Here is a 15747-nt window from a genome sequence, read left to right as displayed (position 1 = left end):
CCTACAGCTTCTTGAAGAATGGAAGGCTGTACAAGTTGGGATAGCTCAGTTGGTAGAGCATGAGACTTTAGGGTTGTGGGATTGAGCCCATTGGGCAAAAGATTCCTGCATTCCAGGGGGCTGGACTAGATGGCCCCTCCCAACTCTACAATTCTATGATTCTACTAAGGCTGTGGGCCTCTGATTCATTATCTGGCAATGCAGGAACTGGCCCATATGCAGGGTTATCATCTCTGTACTTCTAAAGCCTTTTAGCGGCAGCTGCTCATTATTTCTCAGAACTTCATTCAAGAGTTAAAATGCTTGCCTGCTGCTACTTCAAAGGAATTAAACTCGGGACAATGTGAAGTCTGTTTGTTAAATTATTTTATTTTGCCAGCTATTTTAAGAACAGCTTACTGCATAAACACAGTTCCAAATAATGCCAGCAATGAACGGACTGGTACAATTACAAAACTGATGTTCAAATATTTACAGGACCTTTTGCCTACATTTTCCAGTTTGCGTATAGAAGGGGTAGCTAAAAAAAAAACCACATTCAGGATTCTGTTCATACTCTTTAACTTGAATGAGTACACCCTAGATTATTTTAAGCTTGGAGATATGCTGTGCTTACTGATAATCAACTTGTTCTGCAGCAGCATCTGCCCCTTTCTCAGCAAAGTAACCATCTTATAAGCTTGGCCCTTTTCTCCCTCCAGCCACTCTAGCCTGAAAGAGCTACTTTAATGCCAGCTTTTCATCATTCAACAGGAACAAATGAGGATAATGCTGCTTTATTGGCAATTCTGGACTGGCATTCCAATTAATGCTCAAAAAGGATTGATCTCTTCAGACCAACGCCAGCCCTAACTGGGCCACCTTCCTATGATGTGCTTGTGGTAGTGGTACCTATTTTTCATAATGCCTTAAAACGAGTGACACGCTGGAAAATGAAGGCAGGACTATGCTGGGCGATTTACAGCAATATCTTGGTCAGAGAGAAAATCTGAGTTCTCTGTACTTTCTTTGTGGAGGCACCACACCAGTGTCTGGCCCACTCCCGTCATGCTGATCACGCGATAACCACGCTTCTCCAGCTTGTCCAAGACGATCCGAGGGGCATCCTGCACATAGTATTCCCAGCTGTTGTAAACAAGATGTGGAAACAATGAGAAGAAGCAGTTTCCCAAATAACTTCAACTGAACTGTAACCACCACTTGGGGAAGGCTACCAAATTTCCATCAAGGTTCTGACAGCACAATCGGTAAACATAGAAAGTAACTGGACGTGTAAACTAAAGTGATGCAGATCAGGATTATGCCCAGTTACGGCTTTGCCATCCCAAATTTTCAGAAGACTTAGGAGAGGGTTGGGAAACCTCAGGCCTTGGAGCCAAAGGTTCTGGCCCTAACCCAGGGCTTTCCAAACTTGTGTGTCGCTAACACTCCCCGCGCTCCTCGGGCTGGAAAGGGGTTGGTTTAACCTCTGGTTTGCTAGTAAAACTGGATTACTGTGTCGTGAAATGATGCATGTCTAAAAAGTGTGTCACCAACATGAAAAGTTTGGAAAGCTCTGCCCTGACCAGTACTGTCAGCAGAAGTCCTGCACAAGGCCATCTGCTTGTGCAATGGGGTTTCCTCCCCTCTCCCTGAACTTGCAATTGGCTCTTGGGGTTGTGAGAACTCCCAGAACAGCACACCAGGGAGAAAAGGGGGAATTGTTCGTCAGGCAAGCTGATATGCTTTGTGCTGATGGAATGATCAGAAGAGAGCAGTGTTAGAAACTCAAAACTAATGGCCAAATGGCACCTTAAAACCTAGGTTGCATTCCCCAAAACTAATGGTATAGGAGCCTTTTTTATTTTTTACCGTATTTTTCGCTCCATAAGACACACCTGACCACCTAGTTTTTAGAGGAGGAAAACAAGAAAAAAAAATTTGCTTTCTTGGATTGTCCTAGGCATAGCAGCCAACTCCTAGAAGCCTCAAATTAAATATTTGAGGAAGTCATCGTCCCCCCAGGTTGATGGGCATTGTCATTCATATAGTGTGCATGCACTTTGTCTTGAGATCAATTGCAGTGATTCTCAACCTGTCGGTCCCCAGATGTTGTTAGACTACAGCTCCCACTATCCCTCAACTCCCATCATCCCTAAGCTCTGGCCTTGCTAGCTAGGGGCGATGGGAGTTGTAGTTAGCAACATCTGGGGACCCACAGGTTGAGAAAGGCTGATACGGTATGTGAGGTGGGACTTACCTGCCCCCCCCATATTTTATTCAAGTTGGAAGAGGGAGGGAGGGAAGGAAGGGGTGAGAGAGAGAAAGAGAGAGAGACAATGAAGGAAGGGGTGAGAGAGGGAGAGGGAGAGAAGCAGCCCTCTCTGCTGTCACGGAAGCAGCCCAAGAGCCGGTTTCCTGCTGCGCGCGGCTCCGGCCCCAGCCTTCGCTCCATAGGACGCACGGACTTTTCCCCTTCCTTTTTTGGGAGGGAAAAAGTGCATCTTACGGAGTGAAAAATACGGTACTTTGCAGTGGAATTTGTTATTGTTATTCATTTCTATGCCACTTTATATTTAAAAGAAAAAAATCTCAAAGCAGTTTACAACTAATTAAAATATCAAATAAAACAATCCAGAATAAAGCAGATTCAAGCTTCAAGGAAAATACTTCAGATCCTTCTCTAAGTGATGTTTGCCTTTCCCATATTTATTTACCTACTTAATTTATAAAGCTGACCCATAACGGAAGTACTCTAGGAAGCCAATGTGGCATAGTGGTTATAGCGTGTCGGACTAGGACCTAGGAGATCAGGGTTCAAATCTCCACTCAGTCATGAAGCTCACTAGGTGATCTTGGGCCAGTCACAGCCTCTTAACCTACCTCACAGGGTCGTCGTAGGGATTAAGGAGGGGGGTGAACAATGTACTGCTTGGAGAAAATGGTGGGAGATAAATAAGCTCTTCTGCTTACCTGCTTAGGAAAGCTGGAGGGGCCAGCCAGCTGGAGATGTCAGTTGCCAACCTGGCATCCAGAGATCTCCATGTGGTCACCCACACCAGTTGCAAAATGTGCCTGGCGGCTGGGGAATTTCTAACACTGGAAGAGAGTGACATTGAATTCCTCCTTAAATCTGGCCGTTGGGACTCTCCTCAGGCCAAACCCCTCACTAGCTCTGGTTCACACCCTCCTTGAGTGTCTTTGCCTGGCTAGAATGTGCCTTTGAGCCCTGATAATGCTTCTTACTTGCTTGAACAGGGGATACAGAGAGAGAGATGTGAAGAAACTACCCTACAATATACAAGTAGAATTCACAACTATTGCTCCACCCACTTTTGCCTCTGGCCCCACCCACCCCTAGCATGTGGCTCCTGCAAGGTTGCCAGAAGAGAATGGAGCAGAGCCCTCATCCTGAAAAAAGGTTCCTGGTCCCACCCTAGGGGATACAAGAGTCACTTTGGTGATTGTAATCTTCCAGTCAAACTTCTATTTCAAGATTTGGAAAAGGGTGCAGAGAAAGGCAAGGGCCAGTATATTCTGAAGGAAAATCACCTAGTATTTCTTCAGCATCTCAAAAACATAGCCGGGAGTGATTGTGAAATATAGAGGTGAAACTCGGAAAATTATAATATCGTCGAAAATTGCATTTATTTCAGGAATGCAACTTATTTTTATTTTTTATTTTTACAAATGCTTTCTTTTGGAAATTCCACAGTAATAAAACAAATAGTTACAATAATACAAAAATAAACAAAACTAAACATGGCTACTACATTTCATTAATTACATTCAATTTATAATTGACCCGCCTAACGACAAATAATTACAATTACAACAACAAATAAAGGCTTGACATACGGTATCTTGCTTTGCATGTCATGCATCTATCTCATATATTGGTTTCACCTTTTAAATTGCATTATTGAAATAAATGCACTTTTCGACGATATTCTAATTTTCCGAGTTTCACCTGTACATTTTATCCAGTTTGTGTCTGCATAGCACATGCACTACGAATACTGGTAATCCTATCTTAAATGTCTTGTTACTCAGGAAAAGTAAGGCCCCCTTCAATTTCAGGGCATATTTAATGGATGTAGGGAATATTGTTGTACACACCAAAAAGCAATTTAATATTGGCTCCATCACAGAAGATCACAGACATGATTAACTCATTAATCTTGAGCAATATGTTAAATCATAAAGGCTAAACCTATTAGCTAGCCTTTTACAAGGAACAGGGAACAGGTTGTAATATGGCAGTAATTAAAGCATCTCTATGCAAGAAATATCAGCAGCTCCACTTCTATGGGCTGGTCAAAAAGTGTGTAAGTATTATCTAACTCTGTGCCTGTTGCTTTGGATAGTAGGCCCCATACAGACCAATCACACTCTCTAGAGCAGCTTATCCAACCTGGTGCCCTTCAGATGTTTTGGACCGCAAAGCCACTTCTGAGCCTGCGACGGAGGTGGGGTTGTGGGCTGCCCGACTGTACCATCGCGTAGGGGCTGCAAGCTCAGCCCCTACGCGATGGTAGGTTCCCGCCTGCGTCACCCCCGACCGGCCAATGAGGTCGGTCGGGGCGGGGCCACCAACTTTAAAGCGCTCCGCAGGCAGGAAAGCAGCCCCTTTCTTCCCTGTTCGCCAGAGCGAACAATTCATCAGCTCTTGCCAGCTTAGGTATTGGCTGATCTAGATAGGATTAGCATGAAGCTTAACACACTTCATGGCAGAGTGACGTCAAAACCAACTGTACTGTAAATGCAAGTTTGGAGTTGAACTTGGCTGTGGAATCTTCAGCATATCTTTTCTTTTTTCAGTTTAGGGATCACTTATAGAAACATTAAAATGCCCTTTGAATAATGAGGAAATAGGAAGGACGGCCTACAACTTGGGAATCTAACTGATAAGAAGAAATTAACAAGGGAATCCAAACTGACTGCTCTTGATACATCCCAACTAATAAAGGATAATAAGCATCGCCGAAACATTTTTGACATTTCTGTGGTCCTTGCCACATATTTGGGGCTAGATGAGAGGTCATCTTGCTCTGTGGGGAAAACCGTGGCTGTGTGTGACCCGGATTCAAGCCACACAATCTCCATTTATTTAAGTACTTTCTTGTTAACTACATTTAATAATAATAATAATAATAATTTATTATTTATACCCCGCCCATCTGGCCGGGTTCCCCCAGCCACTCTGGGCGGCTTCCAAAAAAAAACAGAAATTCTAAAATACAGAAATCCATCAAACATTAAAAGCTTCCCTAAACAGGGCTGCCTTGAGATGCCTTCTAAAGGTCTGGTAATTGTTCTCTTTGACCTCTAGTGGGAGGGCATTCCACAGGGCGGGTGCCACTACCGAGAAGGCCCTCTGCCTGGTTCCCTGTAACTTGGCTTCTCGTAATGAGGGAACCGCCAGAAGGCCCTCGGAGCTGGACCTCAGTGTCCGGGCAGAACGATGGGGGTGGAGACGCTCCTTCAGGTATACCGGACCGAGGCCGTTTAGGGCTTTAAAGGTCAACACCAACACTTTGAATTGTGCTCGGAAACGTACTGGGAGCCAATGTAGGTCTTTTAGGACCGGTGTTATGTGATCTCGGCGGCCGCTCCCAGTCACCAGTCTAGCTGCCGCATTCTGGATTAGTTGTAGTTTCCGGGTCACCTTCAAAGGTAGCCCCACGTAGAGCGCATTGCAGTAGTCCAAGCGATTTGTAATCCCAGCTGATGCATGCTTGTTTTAAGATTTCCAGGCTTACTCCAAAATACTGTTTTCAATTTAAAAAAAAATCCACTTGCACCTTTAAAACAGGGGTGGGGAATGTGTGACCTCCCAGTTCCGGCTGAACCAGAACTCCCATCATCCCTCAACATTGACCATGCTGGCTGGAACTAGAATCCAACCATATCTGGAGAGCCACAGGTTCCCTACATCTGCTTTAAAACTAACAGGATTTATTTTACTGAAAGAGCGGGTTACCTGCACGATCATTTAGTGCAACTGATTTTTTAATACATTTAAAAGCTACTTAGTTATAACACTTTAAGTGTTGCAGATATGCCCTTCACAAGTCGTTTACAACTTGGAAGGGCGCCATAACTGCTTAGAAAAGCAATTTACCCTTAGTATGGCTCAATCTCCACCTTGATAATTTAATAGGCCTCCCTTGGTTGTGTTCCTACTTGGTTCTCTGAACTGATCCCTCTGACTTAACCTTCTTGGCATGCAGGTTTTCACACCCACAGCAAAGATGCCAAGTATAGCCCTACATTCCACCAAGGCAGGTTTGTTTTTTATTTTTTCCCCTCTTCCTCCTCTTCAATTACAAAAGGGAGGAGGCAAGCTATGCAGCTTTTCACCGTGGCAACGGAGACAGGAAAAGCATCCACTGACTAAACATTGATTGCATCCTAGAAATGGATGGGGTAAGAATTAGAACTTGTCATGTTTGGGGACACGTCAGCCAAGTACAAAAGTTGACATGAGGGAGTGACACTTCTCACAGCAAGCCCTAGAGCAGGGAAAGGCCACGTGCGGCACCCTCCAGTTGTTTTGGATTACAAACCCCATCATCTTTGACCATTGGCCCTGCCTTCTGGGGCTGATGGGAGTTGCAATTCACAAATTCTGGATGGCACCATGTTGCCTATATCCAATCTAAAAGAAAGTCTCAGGCAGGATTCCTCTCGCATCAAGGTTTTTAATGCTTGATGTTTTATGTTTTAAGACAGGCATCCCCAAACTTCGGCCCTCCAGATGTTTTGGACTACAATTCCCATCATCCCTGACCACTGGTCCTGTTAGCTAGGGATCACGGGAGTTGTAGGCCAAGACATCTGGAGGGCCGCAGTTTGGGGATGCCTGTTTTAAGATATGCTGAAAGCCACCCAGAGTAGCTGGGGAGACCCAGCCAGATGGGCGGCGTATGAATAATAAAGTTGTTGTTGTTGTTGCATCCTACCACATAGTTGCCACGCACCTGCTGGAAATGAACAAGGACACTTCTCTGGTGAGCACAAGAACTCAGCGGCAGGCGTAAGGACTCTTTTTCAGTCTAAAGGCCGCATTCTCTCATGTACTGCCTTCCAGGGGCCACATGCCAGTGGTAGGTGGGGTCAGAGGTAAAAGTGGATGCAGCAATTGATGCAATTCTTACCTTTCGACATTAGGCTACATTCCATCCACACAAAAGTCAGAGGGTTGTTTCCCCCCACATGCACACACCTGGAGGGGGCTTGGCCTAGGGACAGTCTCAAGGGTCAAAAAGAGGTCTCGAGGGCCACACTCATCACCCAAGGCTTAAAGGTCCTCGCTCTTTCTTGAAAGCACTTGCAGGAAGGCAGCTGATCAGAATTCTAGGGGGCCCCTCAAGACAAGCTGGTGCTTCCAACAAATGCCATTTTCCAGCAATGCAATTTTACACATTAAATCACTTTTTCTCTGCTAATAAAATAGTTGCTTTCAAGTACAGTATAAGCTGTACGATCAGGGAATATGACAATGAGAAGGGAAAGAGCAGAAAACATCATTAAGAGTACATTGTGGTTTTAAGAAGGGCATGATTATAAATGACGGGGGAAACACTAGTTCTTCTTCACCATTTCTTAGTTCTTATCTCTGAGGTAAATGTTCATGTGGGAGGAAAATGTTCCTTAATTTTCCTCTTCTTCAAATCTGAAAGACTTGTTTGTTTCAAGAGATTTTCAGTCTCACCTTATAGTTATGAAACAATAAAGCAATCACCTTCAAAACTGTGTGTTTAAATCGTAATTAGAGGGTTCTGTATTGTGTGGGGACCTTCCACAAGTATAGGAGGCTTCCTGCTTCAGAAGTTCACTCTCCAGCATTGGAGGGTGACAGGAACAGTGATGGGGGCTAAAAGTTTTGGGTGCTCTTCATCACACAATGCTACTTGTGGGGGAGATTATAACACCTGAAAAGGGCTTTTGACATACTTGAAAGAATGTCAAAGGAACACCAGACTGAAAACAGACTGAGGACGGGAAGGGGGGAAATGCACAAGGCAGAAGTTGAACTAATGATGAGGAAGTGGTAGAAAATTTACTCTGCATGCAGAAAGGTCCCAGGTTCAATCCCTGGCATCTCCAGGTAGGCCTGGGAGAGAGCTCCACCTGCTGCTGGTCAGTGCAGGCAATATAGAGCTAGATGGACCAATGGTCTGACTCAGTGCAAGGCAGCTTCCTATATATTTAGGGGCTGAAGCAAGATGAGAGTCCCGCAAGGGACAGTGGCTGGAACACTCCTCCTGAAATTTCTCAGGATGAATGGGCCTTCATTTTTTTACTTTTGTTCCAACCCTATTCTGGCATTAAGCCCTCACACGATGTTTACTGCATGAGAGGAAAAGTGGGGCCACACTTGCTGGTCACAACCCCATTGCCCACCCCTGCTGCCCTCCATGCACTGGATGCATGCATGCACTGGAGCCTGACCTGCGAGTGTACAAGTATACAGCAGGCTTTTTGCTTCAGATTTCCCCCCTCCCTAATGCATGGATAGCAGAGGCGGGGCCAGCAGGGGACGAGATGGAAGGGGTGGATCCAGCAACCACAGCTAGGCCTGAAGAGGACTCTTTTCATTTACTTTGGACTGAAGTCCAGGAAACATCTCAGCAGCAGGGTGGAGTGTTCCATCCATCCTAAAGAATACACATAGTTTTCACAGAGCTGAATGATGAAGGTGAACAGCAGGGCATGTTGTTGTTTAGTCGTTTAGTCGTGTCCGACTCTTCGTGACCCCATGGACCAGAGCACGCCAGGCACTCCTGTCTTCCACTGCCTCCCGCAGTTTGGTCAAACTCATGTTCGTAGCTTCGAGAACACTGTCCAACCATCTTGTCCTCTGTCGTCCCCTTCTCCTAGTGCCCTCCATCTTTCCCAACATCAGGGTCTTTTCCAAGGATTCTTCTCTTCTCATGAGGTGGCCAAAGTATTGGAGCCTCAGCTTCACGATCTGTCCTTCCAGTGAGCACTCAGGGCTGATTTCCTTCAGAATGGATAGGTTTGATCTTCTTGCAGTCCATGGGACTCTATGCAAACTATGCAGGGCATAGTTTGGCCATAGATGCAGTGTGTGAGGAAATGTTTTTAACCACTTAGATCAGGGGTACCCAACATGGTGCCCTCTACATGTTGACATAAACTGTAGACACTGAGTTGGTAATGGACTTTTCACCGTGCCTCCAAATGCTTAGATTCCAATTCACACGTGAACATATAAAAAACTGCCTTACACTGTATGAGTCAAACCACTGGTCTATTGAACTCAGTATTGCCTAAAAACTAAACTAAAGTCTGGTTCCCATATTCACTTGGCTTATCTACACTTGTTACTTTATTTTTGTTTCATTTACACTAGCAGCTGGATGTGTGGACTGAAATCCACTGAAAAACCACGGGTTTGAGAGGTGATAGGAACATCTTGCCTGCAGTGCTGTAGCTGTGATGGCCTATTCACACATGCAAGGCACTATTTGATACTGCAGGCATCCCGGTGATGAACACAAAGACATGTGAATTGCCCATAAGTATTGTATTTGCAATGCACATGCAAAATCAAAAGGCAAAAGTCACATTATACTATCAAAATCTCTGACTGGTTAACCAAAGGATGGAGAAGCAAAAAAATGGGAGATGAAATACTTACAAATGGTTCCCCAACATGTTTCTTTTCGTGGCCCCAAGGTATTGCATCAGGTTTGGGTCAGAATGCTCATCGCCAACCATGGTGGGCCCAACCTCCTGTAGGGGGAAATACCTGGTTTCATTACTGAAAATCATATTAGGATCAGGGCATTCATTCATTCATTCTATCTAGCAAGAGTGTCTAATCCATCTAATACAAGGATCAGGAACTTGCGGCCATCCTGATGTTGATTGAAGACTCTTATTTTTTCCTTATTCCAATGATGATATTATTTATAGTGACTTAGAGACTTTTATGCTGTTAAATACATGGCACAGGAAGGTGGACACAGCAGGCATGCAAAACGAAACATTCTTCTAGAGCTCCTCCTTCTGGCTGAACAAGGGACACCAGAATTTCCATATGCAACATTTATCCTGCCAAATTAGTTATTATGCTTAAATCCAGATTAACCAGAGAGAAGAGAAACACAGTTAGAAGAATAACTATTTAAACAGTTACGCTACTTAGAGGCACTTAGGAAGCTGAACCAGCCTTAGCTGCAACCAAGATCACTAGCCACACTTTTTACTAGCCTGCCCGCCCAAACTTACAAGTCGTATCAACCTATAAGGGGAGCAGGGAAAGAGGCAGTGAGAACTTTTGACTAATTGCCTGGAGCCACTTCCTACTCACCACAACCTAAGGGGGAACCATTTGAATGCTTGCAAAATCTTACTTAGATCTCAAAGGAGCCACTATGCAGTTGCAAATATACTGCTTTAAAATGTTCAGAGCATGGAGTCTCAAAAGATGCTAAGAAGCAACCTGCCTTTTACCCCAAAGGTCAAGATGCTTGCCAAACAGCAAAGGGGACCCACAATGGCTGTGCCTAATGTAAACGACAAAGAGGCTGCAATGCTAAAAGGGTCTACTGTGTGACCAGACCACATTTCAGGAAAGGGAAAGAAGAAAACAGTGCAACTGCCAGCGCTCACTGTGGCATGCACTGCAGAGTAATGTCTACAAGAGCACGCCACAGCCAAATGACCTCGCAAACCCACTTGTCCAGCAGAAAACATATTCAGTGCAACAGCGTTTCCTGGCCAATTTGTCCAGGAAATGACTTGGCATTCCAGCTTCATAAGCCCTTTGAGTAAAGGGACCGAGTGCTGCAGGAACTGGCCAATAAGCCTTGTATATCCTTGGACTGTATTTAGGAAAGAGAAACTTACACTGTTTGAAATGGCTGTAGGCAGACAACAAAATGTTGTCACCCTGTGATTTCACCCTCTTTATTCATATTAGCTAATGGTCTAGCCAGTGTTCTAAAGCTTCTCAAAATTCACTCCCCTTTCGTTTCGTACAAAATATGCATTGCAAATAAAAAATGCCAGACACTATAGAAAGCTAGAATTTATTCATACTCAGGGTGTAACCCTAAACAAATTCATTTGGGAGCAAGTCACCCTGAACTCAACTTACTTCTGAGTAAACAGTAGGATTGTGCTGTTTGTTGCTTAAGCAAATGTGTGATCTGTTGGTGGCAAGGGAAAATACTGTATGTATAAAAAGGAGAATTTCTAGATGCCAAGATCCAAGTCTGGGGCAAGTACTCATTGGTGAGAGAGTTTTAACATCACAAAATATGCAGCAAAGTAAAACATGGAAGTATAGGCTGCTAGACCTTTAAATTATCCCCCTGTAAATTAAAAACAACAACAACCCTTCTTCCCCAGCATAAAAAAAGACCACACATTTGGTCAGTTAAAAATGGTTTACTTACAAACTCTGCAAAGGTCATATTCATGTGCTTTCCCACACAGCATTCAGGAAAAGTTACAGGCAGTAAACCTGCCTTAGTGACAGTGGTAGAAGTCCCTAAATTATTGGTATAGGAATTCAAGAGAGGCTTGTTAGAGCCATGTGGTCTGAGCTTGGAGCAACCAAGGTAGGCTGACAAAAACAAAGTCTTGATTACCTAGTCCCTCCCAAGATGGGCTAAGCCATGCAAGACGGCTTACTCTACGGTCTTAACCCCTTCATGCATAAATTAGACCTAAGCACGTAGGTTATTTGAGGCTGGTTATCCCACATGATCTGCTACAGATTTCTTTAAAAAAAAATTTTTTTAATGTGCTGCAATGTAGAGTGTACCACACAGAGAAACAAGGGAGCAAAGGTGAAACTTGATAGAGCTTTTCCTAACATATGAGGGCAATAATATCCATTTGTGTATCAGAGAGGAACTGGACTTTAAAACTTTTATTCGATTTTTAAAGGACAATTGTGCAACCCCATTTGATTCACAATGTACTATGACACACTGCCTTTGTGTTTACAGATCAAAATGACTGGAAGTTTCTTCCATTTTGCCCTTTGCCACTCTTCACTCAGTTTCCAGTTGTTTTGTAACTCAATTTCTTTCCTTTGCTAACATTCAATACATCTAGCCCATGCAGTTTGATACTCTGGCTGGCATGCAGAGGCCTCTGCAATGAATATAATCGGAATCTGCTAGAGTCTTTACATAGCAAGAACAGGGCAATACGTCACTCAGGTTGAGATTTAAAAAAGCTAGACTCAAAGTGCTTCCCGACAGTCACTATTTTGCAGAAGGGATTTCCCTGTATCAGGAGGTTTTTAATGTTTGATGTTTTATTACGTTTTTATATGTGCTGGAAGCCACCCAAGAGTGGCTGCGGAAACCCAGTCAGATGGGTGGGGTATTATTATTAATTATTATTAAAGCATGCACTGTATCAGAGATTTAGGTTGGTGCAATGCAACAAATTCACTTCTTAACAATCTTTTTGCGGCTCAAAAAGCAATAGGGAAATGCACAGGGAAATGTAGGATAAATGACTGATTAATGGGAAGGCAAGCAAATCAAGATGAATGCTCATAGACATACAAGCACCCTATAAGCAAATCAGAGCGACCGCTCAACAAAGACTGGTCACAGTTTAATTACTACATAAGCTTTCTGCAAGTAGAGGGAACTCTGTGCAGGTCTGGTGCAGCAGCAGAGCCAAACCTAGGAGTAAGGGGTGGCTCCAGGCATGTGTGCTTAGTAAAGCAGAAAAGAACTGGTATACGTGCCACAATATACAAAGCTGTAGGTATTCTGTGATTCCACAAAAGCAAAGAGTACTAAAAGTGGCACTGGAACCAGAAATTCAGCTTTACAGTTTTCATTTCCTTTCCCTTTGCTATTTAACTCAAGCTTCTAGTCCTTATGGGCAAAAATAAATTGGAATGTGTGGGGGCAGTGCTGAGCAAAGACCAAGTGACATTTTCAGTTGGCTAGGAGATGCCCAGCCTCGTCCATTCCATGCCCAGTACAATCCAATAAATATCGACTCAGAAGTAAGTTTAATGATGCATGATCTCAGATGTGTTTAGGATTCCAGCCTAAATTATGGGAAAGAGTGGGTGAAGATATGCCTAATCTGCATTATGTACACAGGTCGCAAAGAATGGGAGTTATCATGGCGTGGAATCTTTCAGCTGTATTTTACAGACTGAGCAGTGCTTAAATAATATCACAGTGTATGCAATATCACAGTGTTCCCCAACCTGCATGCAAGGCATAAGCATTACTACTTAGCTCTGGTCCTTTTCCTAGGGTTTGCATCACATTACATTTTTAAGTGTGCAGATAAAATATAATGCGTCAAGCAGCTTTAAATGTGCTCATTTGGTTCCATCTAGACATATACACATACACATTTTTGTTGTTGTTGTTGTTGTTGTTGTTGTTGTTTAGTCGTTTAGTCGTGTCCGACTCTTCGTGACCCCATGGACCATAGCATGCCAGGCACTCCTGTCTTGCACTGCCTCCCGCAGTTTGGTCAAACTCATGTTCGTAGCTTCGAGAACACTGTCCAACCATCTTGTCCTCTGACGTCCTTCTCCTAGTGCCCTCAATCTTTCCCAACATCAGGGTCTTTTCCAAGGATTCTTCTCTTCTCATGAGGTGGCCAAAGTATTGGAGCCTCAGCTTCACGATCTGTCCTTCCAGGGAGCACTCAGGGCTGATTTCCTTAAGAATGGATAGGTTTGATCTTCTTGCAGTCCATGGGACTCTCAAGAGTCTCCTCCAGCACCACAATTCAAAAGCATCAATTCTTCGGCGATCAGCCTTCTTTATGGTCCAGCTCTCACTTCCATACATCACTACTGGGAAAACCATAGCTTTAACTATACGGACCTTTGTCGGCAAGGTGATGTCTCTGCTTTTTAAGATGCTGTCTAGGTTTGTCATTGCTTTTCTCCCAAGAAGCAGGCGTCTTTTAATTTCGTGACTGCTGTCACCAACACATACACATACAAATCACCAAACACATAAATACATATATGCATACTTATTTGCCTGCATATACATATATTGTATAAATGCCCCTCTTACAGGTCTGTTTTGAGGATAGAAAGAAGGAGCACCCTATATGCTGTTTTGAACCCCTTGGAGGAAAGGTATAAATATACAAAATAGCAGCCTTCTGACATTTTTTGTAGGATGAGCTGGTGTAGTGCAGTAGCTTAACAGTCTAATATGGGAATCAGGAAATCCTTGGTTCAAATCTTACCTCAGGCATGAACATAGATAATATTAACCTAACTACTTTCTTTGAGCCGCAGCATCCGATCTACAATATGCGAGTAATAAAACTGCTCTACCTTGTGGAGCTGTCATAAGAATTACAACAACAATGTACTGGTATGTAAATTGATTTGAATACTAAAATCTTCTACATAAATAAGCAGTATTAGTCATTCCCATGTAACAGAACTTCTGGCAGCGTTATTTAAATTTACCATCAGACTCAAGCTGCTTGTCGTGCAAAGCTACAACGTATTGGATTTCAGTCCGTTATTTTTGTCAAGGAGAGAAAAAGTAAGCGCTATCGGTTTGTAATCTAGGACATGCAAACTGTCTTATCATGCAACTATTTTACAGAATCACTGGTTGCTTCCATCCTCAGCCTGAATAACAGCAACTTTTAGCATCAAAAAGGCAAACTTGGCACCCGTCTGATACACTGGGATATATCCACAGTAGGTTCATGCTAACAGACAGACCACCCTTGGGACCATCGCTCAGCAGAAGGAGCCACCTGTCGAGCATCCGTTGAGACCTGTAAGTTACCTGGACAGTTTAGCAGGTGGCATCCCTGGAAAAGGAAACAAACCAGAAAACAGCCAGGTATGTTTCGATCCATGCCTAGACCCAGGAGGGTTTTGCCAATCACACCGCCACCAGCCCTAAACAACACAGAAAGAGACAGCCCCATCGGGCTCCGAAAATACTCATGCACGCTCAGGGGCCAAAGCAGGAAACAAGGGCCGACCGCTGTTTAATGCAGGGAGGTATTGCCGGGAAGCAACGGCACCTCCTGCAAAGGCAAATGAGATCAACTCCTGCCCGCGCCCCAGTCCACCTCTGCAAGCGGACACGGACGGGCAGCAAACAGTTCGGGGCCGTCCCTCGCATTCCTGGGCATGGGCACCGACGCGCTCCTGCTCAGCACCAGACCGGCAAGCCCACCTAGAGCTCCCCTCGAGCTGCTCACCATGCGGATCTGAGTACTGATGAGGACGTACGGCATGATGCCCCGCCGCGCCGCGCTGCCCCCAAGGTGGCCGCCGCTCCCGCACGCCCTGCTTTTGCTGCGCAGCGCCCACGTGACATCCTGCCAATCCTCGGTCACGCCCTCGCTCGAAGGAGCCAATCGGCGAGCGGGCTGCGGCGCTGGAACGCGAATTTCTTGGCCTTGGGGGCGCGGGCGGCTTAAGGGGCGCGCGGCGGCGTTCGGTCGCTTTTGCGCTCCGAACTGGACTGCCAGGGGGTCACGTCGGGGGGAACCCTCTCGTCTGCACCCTGCTGCGTTGCATACCCGGGTGGGTCACCCCACAGCCACCCCCTCTGTGAAATATACGGCACGATACACCTGCCGATCTTTCAGTGCGATCCTATACATGTCACAAAATAAGGCATGCATAGGACTGCAAACTTTAGTTAGGGTCTCCCGCTGAAATCGATGGCAATGAGAAGCATTTCAGTTCGGCTGGATCGATGTAATATAGTCTCTGCTTTTTTCTGTAGAAAATGTGTAGGG

General features: G+C 44.7%; 1 protein-coding gene across 2 annotated transcripts; it reads right to left on the bottom strand.

Annotated features, from left to right (window-relative positions):
* Positions 1–349: 349 nt before the first annotated feature.
* GCHFR (GTP cyclohydrolase I feedback regulator) lies at positions 350–15307 on the bottom strand. 2 transcript variants are annotated; one of them, XM_035111274.2, is made up of 3 exons: positions 15202–15307; positions 9650–9744; positions 350–1125 (listed from the first exon to the last, which is right to left on the bottom strand). In XM_035111274.2, exons 1-3 carry the CDS (start codon positions 15235–15237, stop codon positions 945–947), a joined length of 312 nt encoding a protein of 103 aa, XP_034967165.1. In that variant the 5' UTR covers positions 15238–15307; the 3' UTR covers positions 350–944. The 2 variants fall into 2 exon arrangements, 1 of the variants encoding a protein (XP_034967165.1); XR_009557464.1 differs by having other exon boundaries at positions 985–9744; positions 11415–15281.
* Positions 15308–15747: the final 440 nt, after the last annotated feature.

Source organism: Zootoca vivipara, chromosome 1 (genome assembly GCF_963506605.1).
Source record: "Zootoca vivipara chromosome 1, rZooViv1.1, whole genome shotgun sequence".
In the NCBI taxonomy this organism is placed as follows: Eukaryota; Metazoa; Chordata; class Lepidosauria; order Squamata; family Lacertidae; genus Zootoca; species Zootoca vivipara.
The sequence above is the reverse complement of the archived record's forward strand: the minus strand, read 5'-3'. Positions and strand labels throughout refer to the sequence as shown.

Bases quoted from the DNA above. Each gene is read 5' to 3' on its own strand.
- GCHFR (XM_035111274.2), bottom strand. From the start codon at position 15,237: ATGCCGTACGTCCTCATCAGTACTCAGATCCGCATG. The intron at 9,745-15,201 runs GTGAGCAGCTCG...TTCCCCCTACAG, and splicing joins TCAGTACTCAGATCCGCATG to GAGGTTGGGCCCACCATGGT. The intron at 1,126-9,649 runs GTAAGTATTTCA...TGTTTACAACAG, and splicing joins AACATGTTGGGGAACCATTT to CTGGGAATACTATGTGCAGG.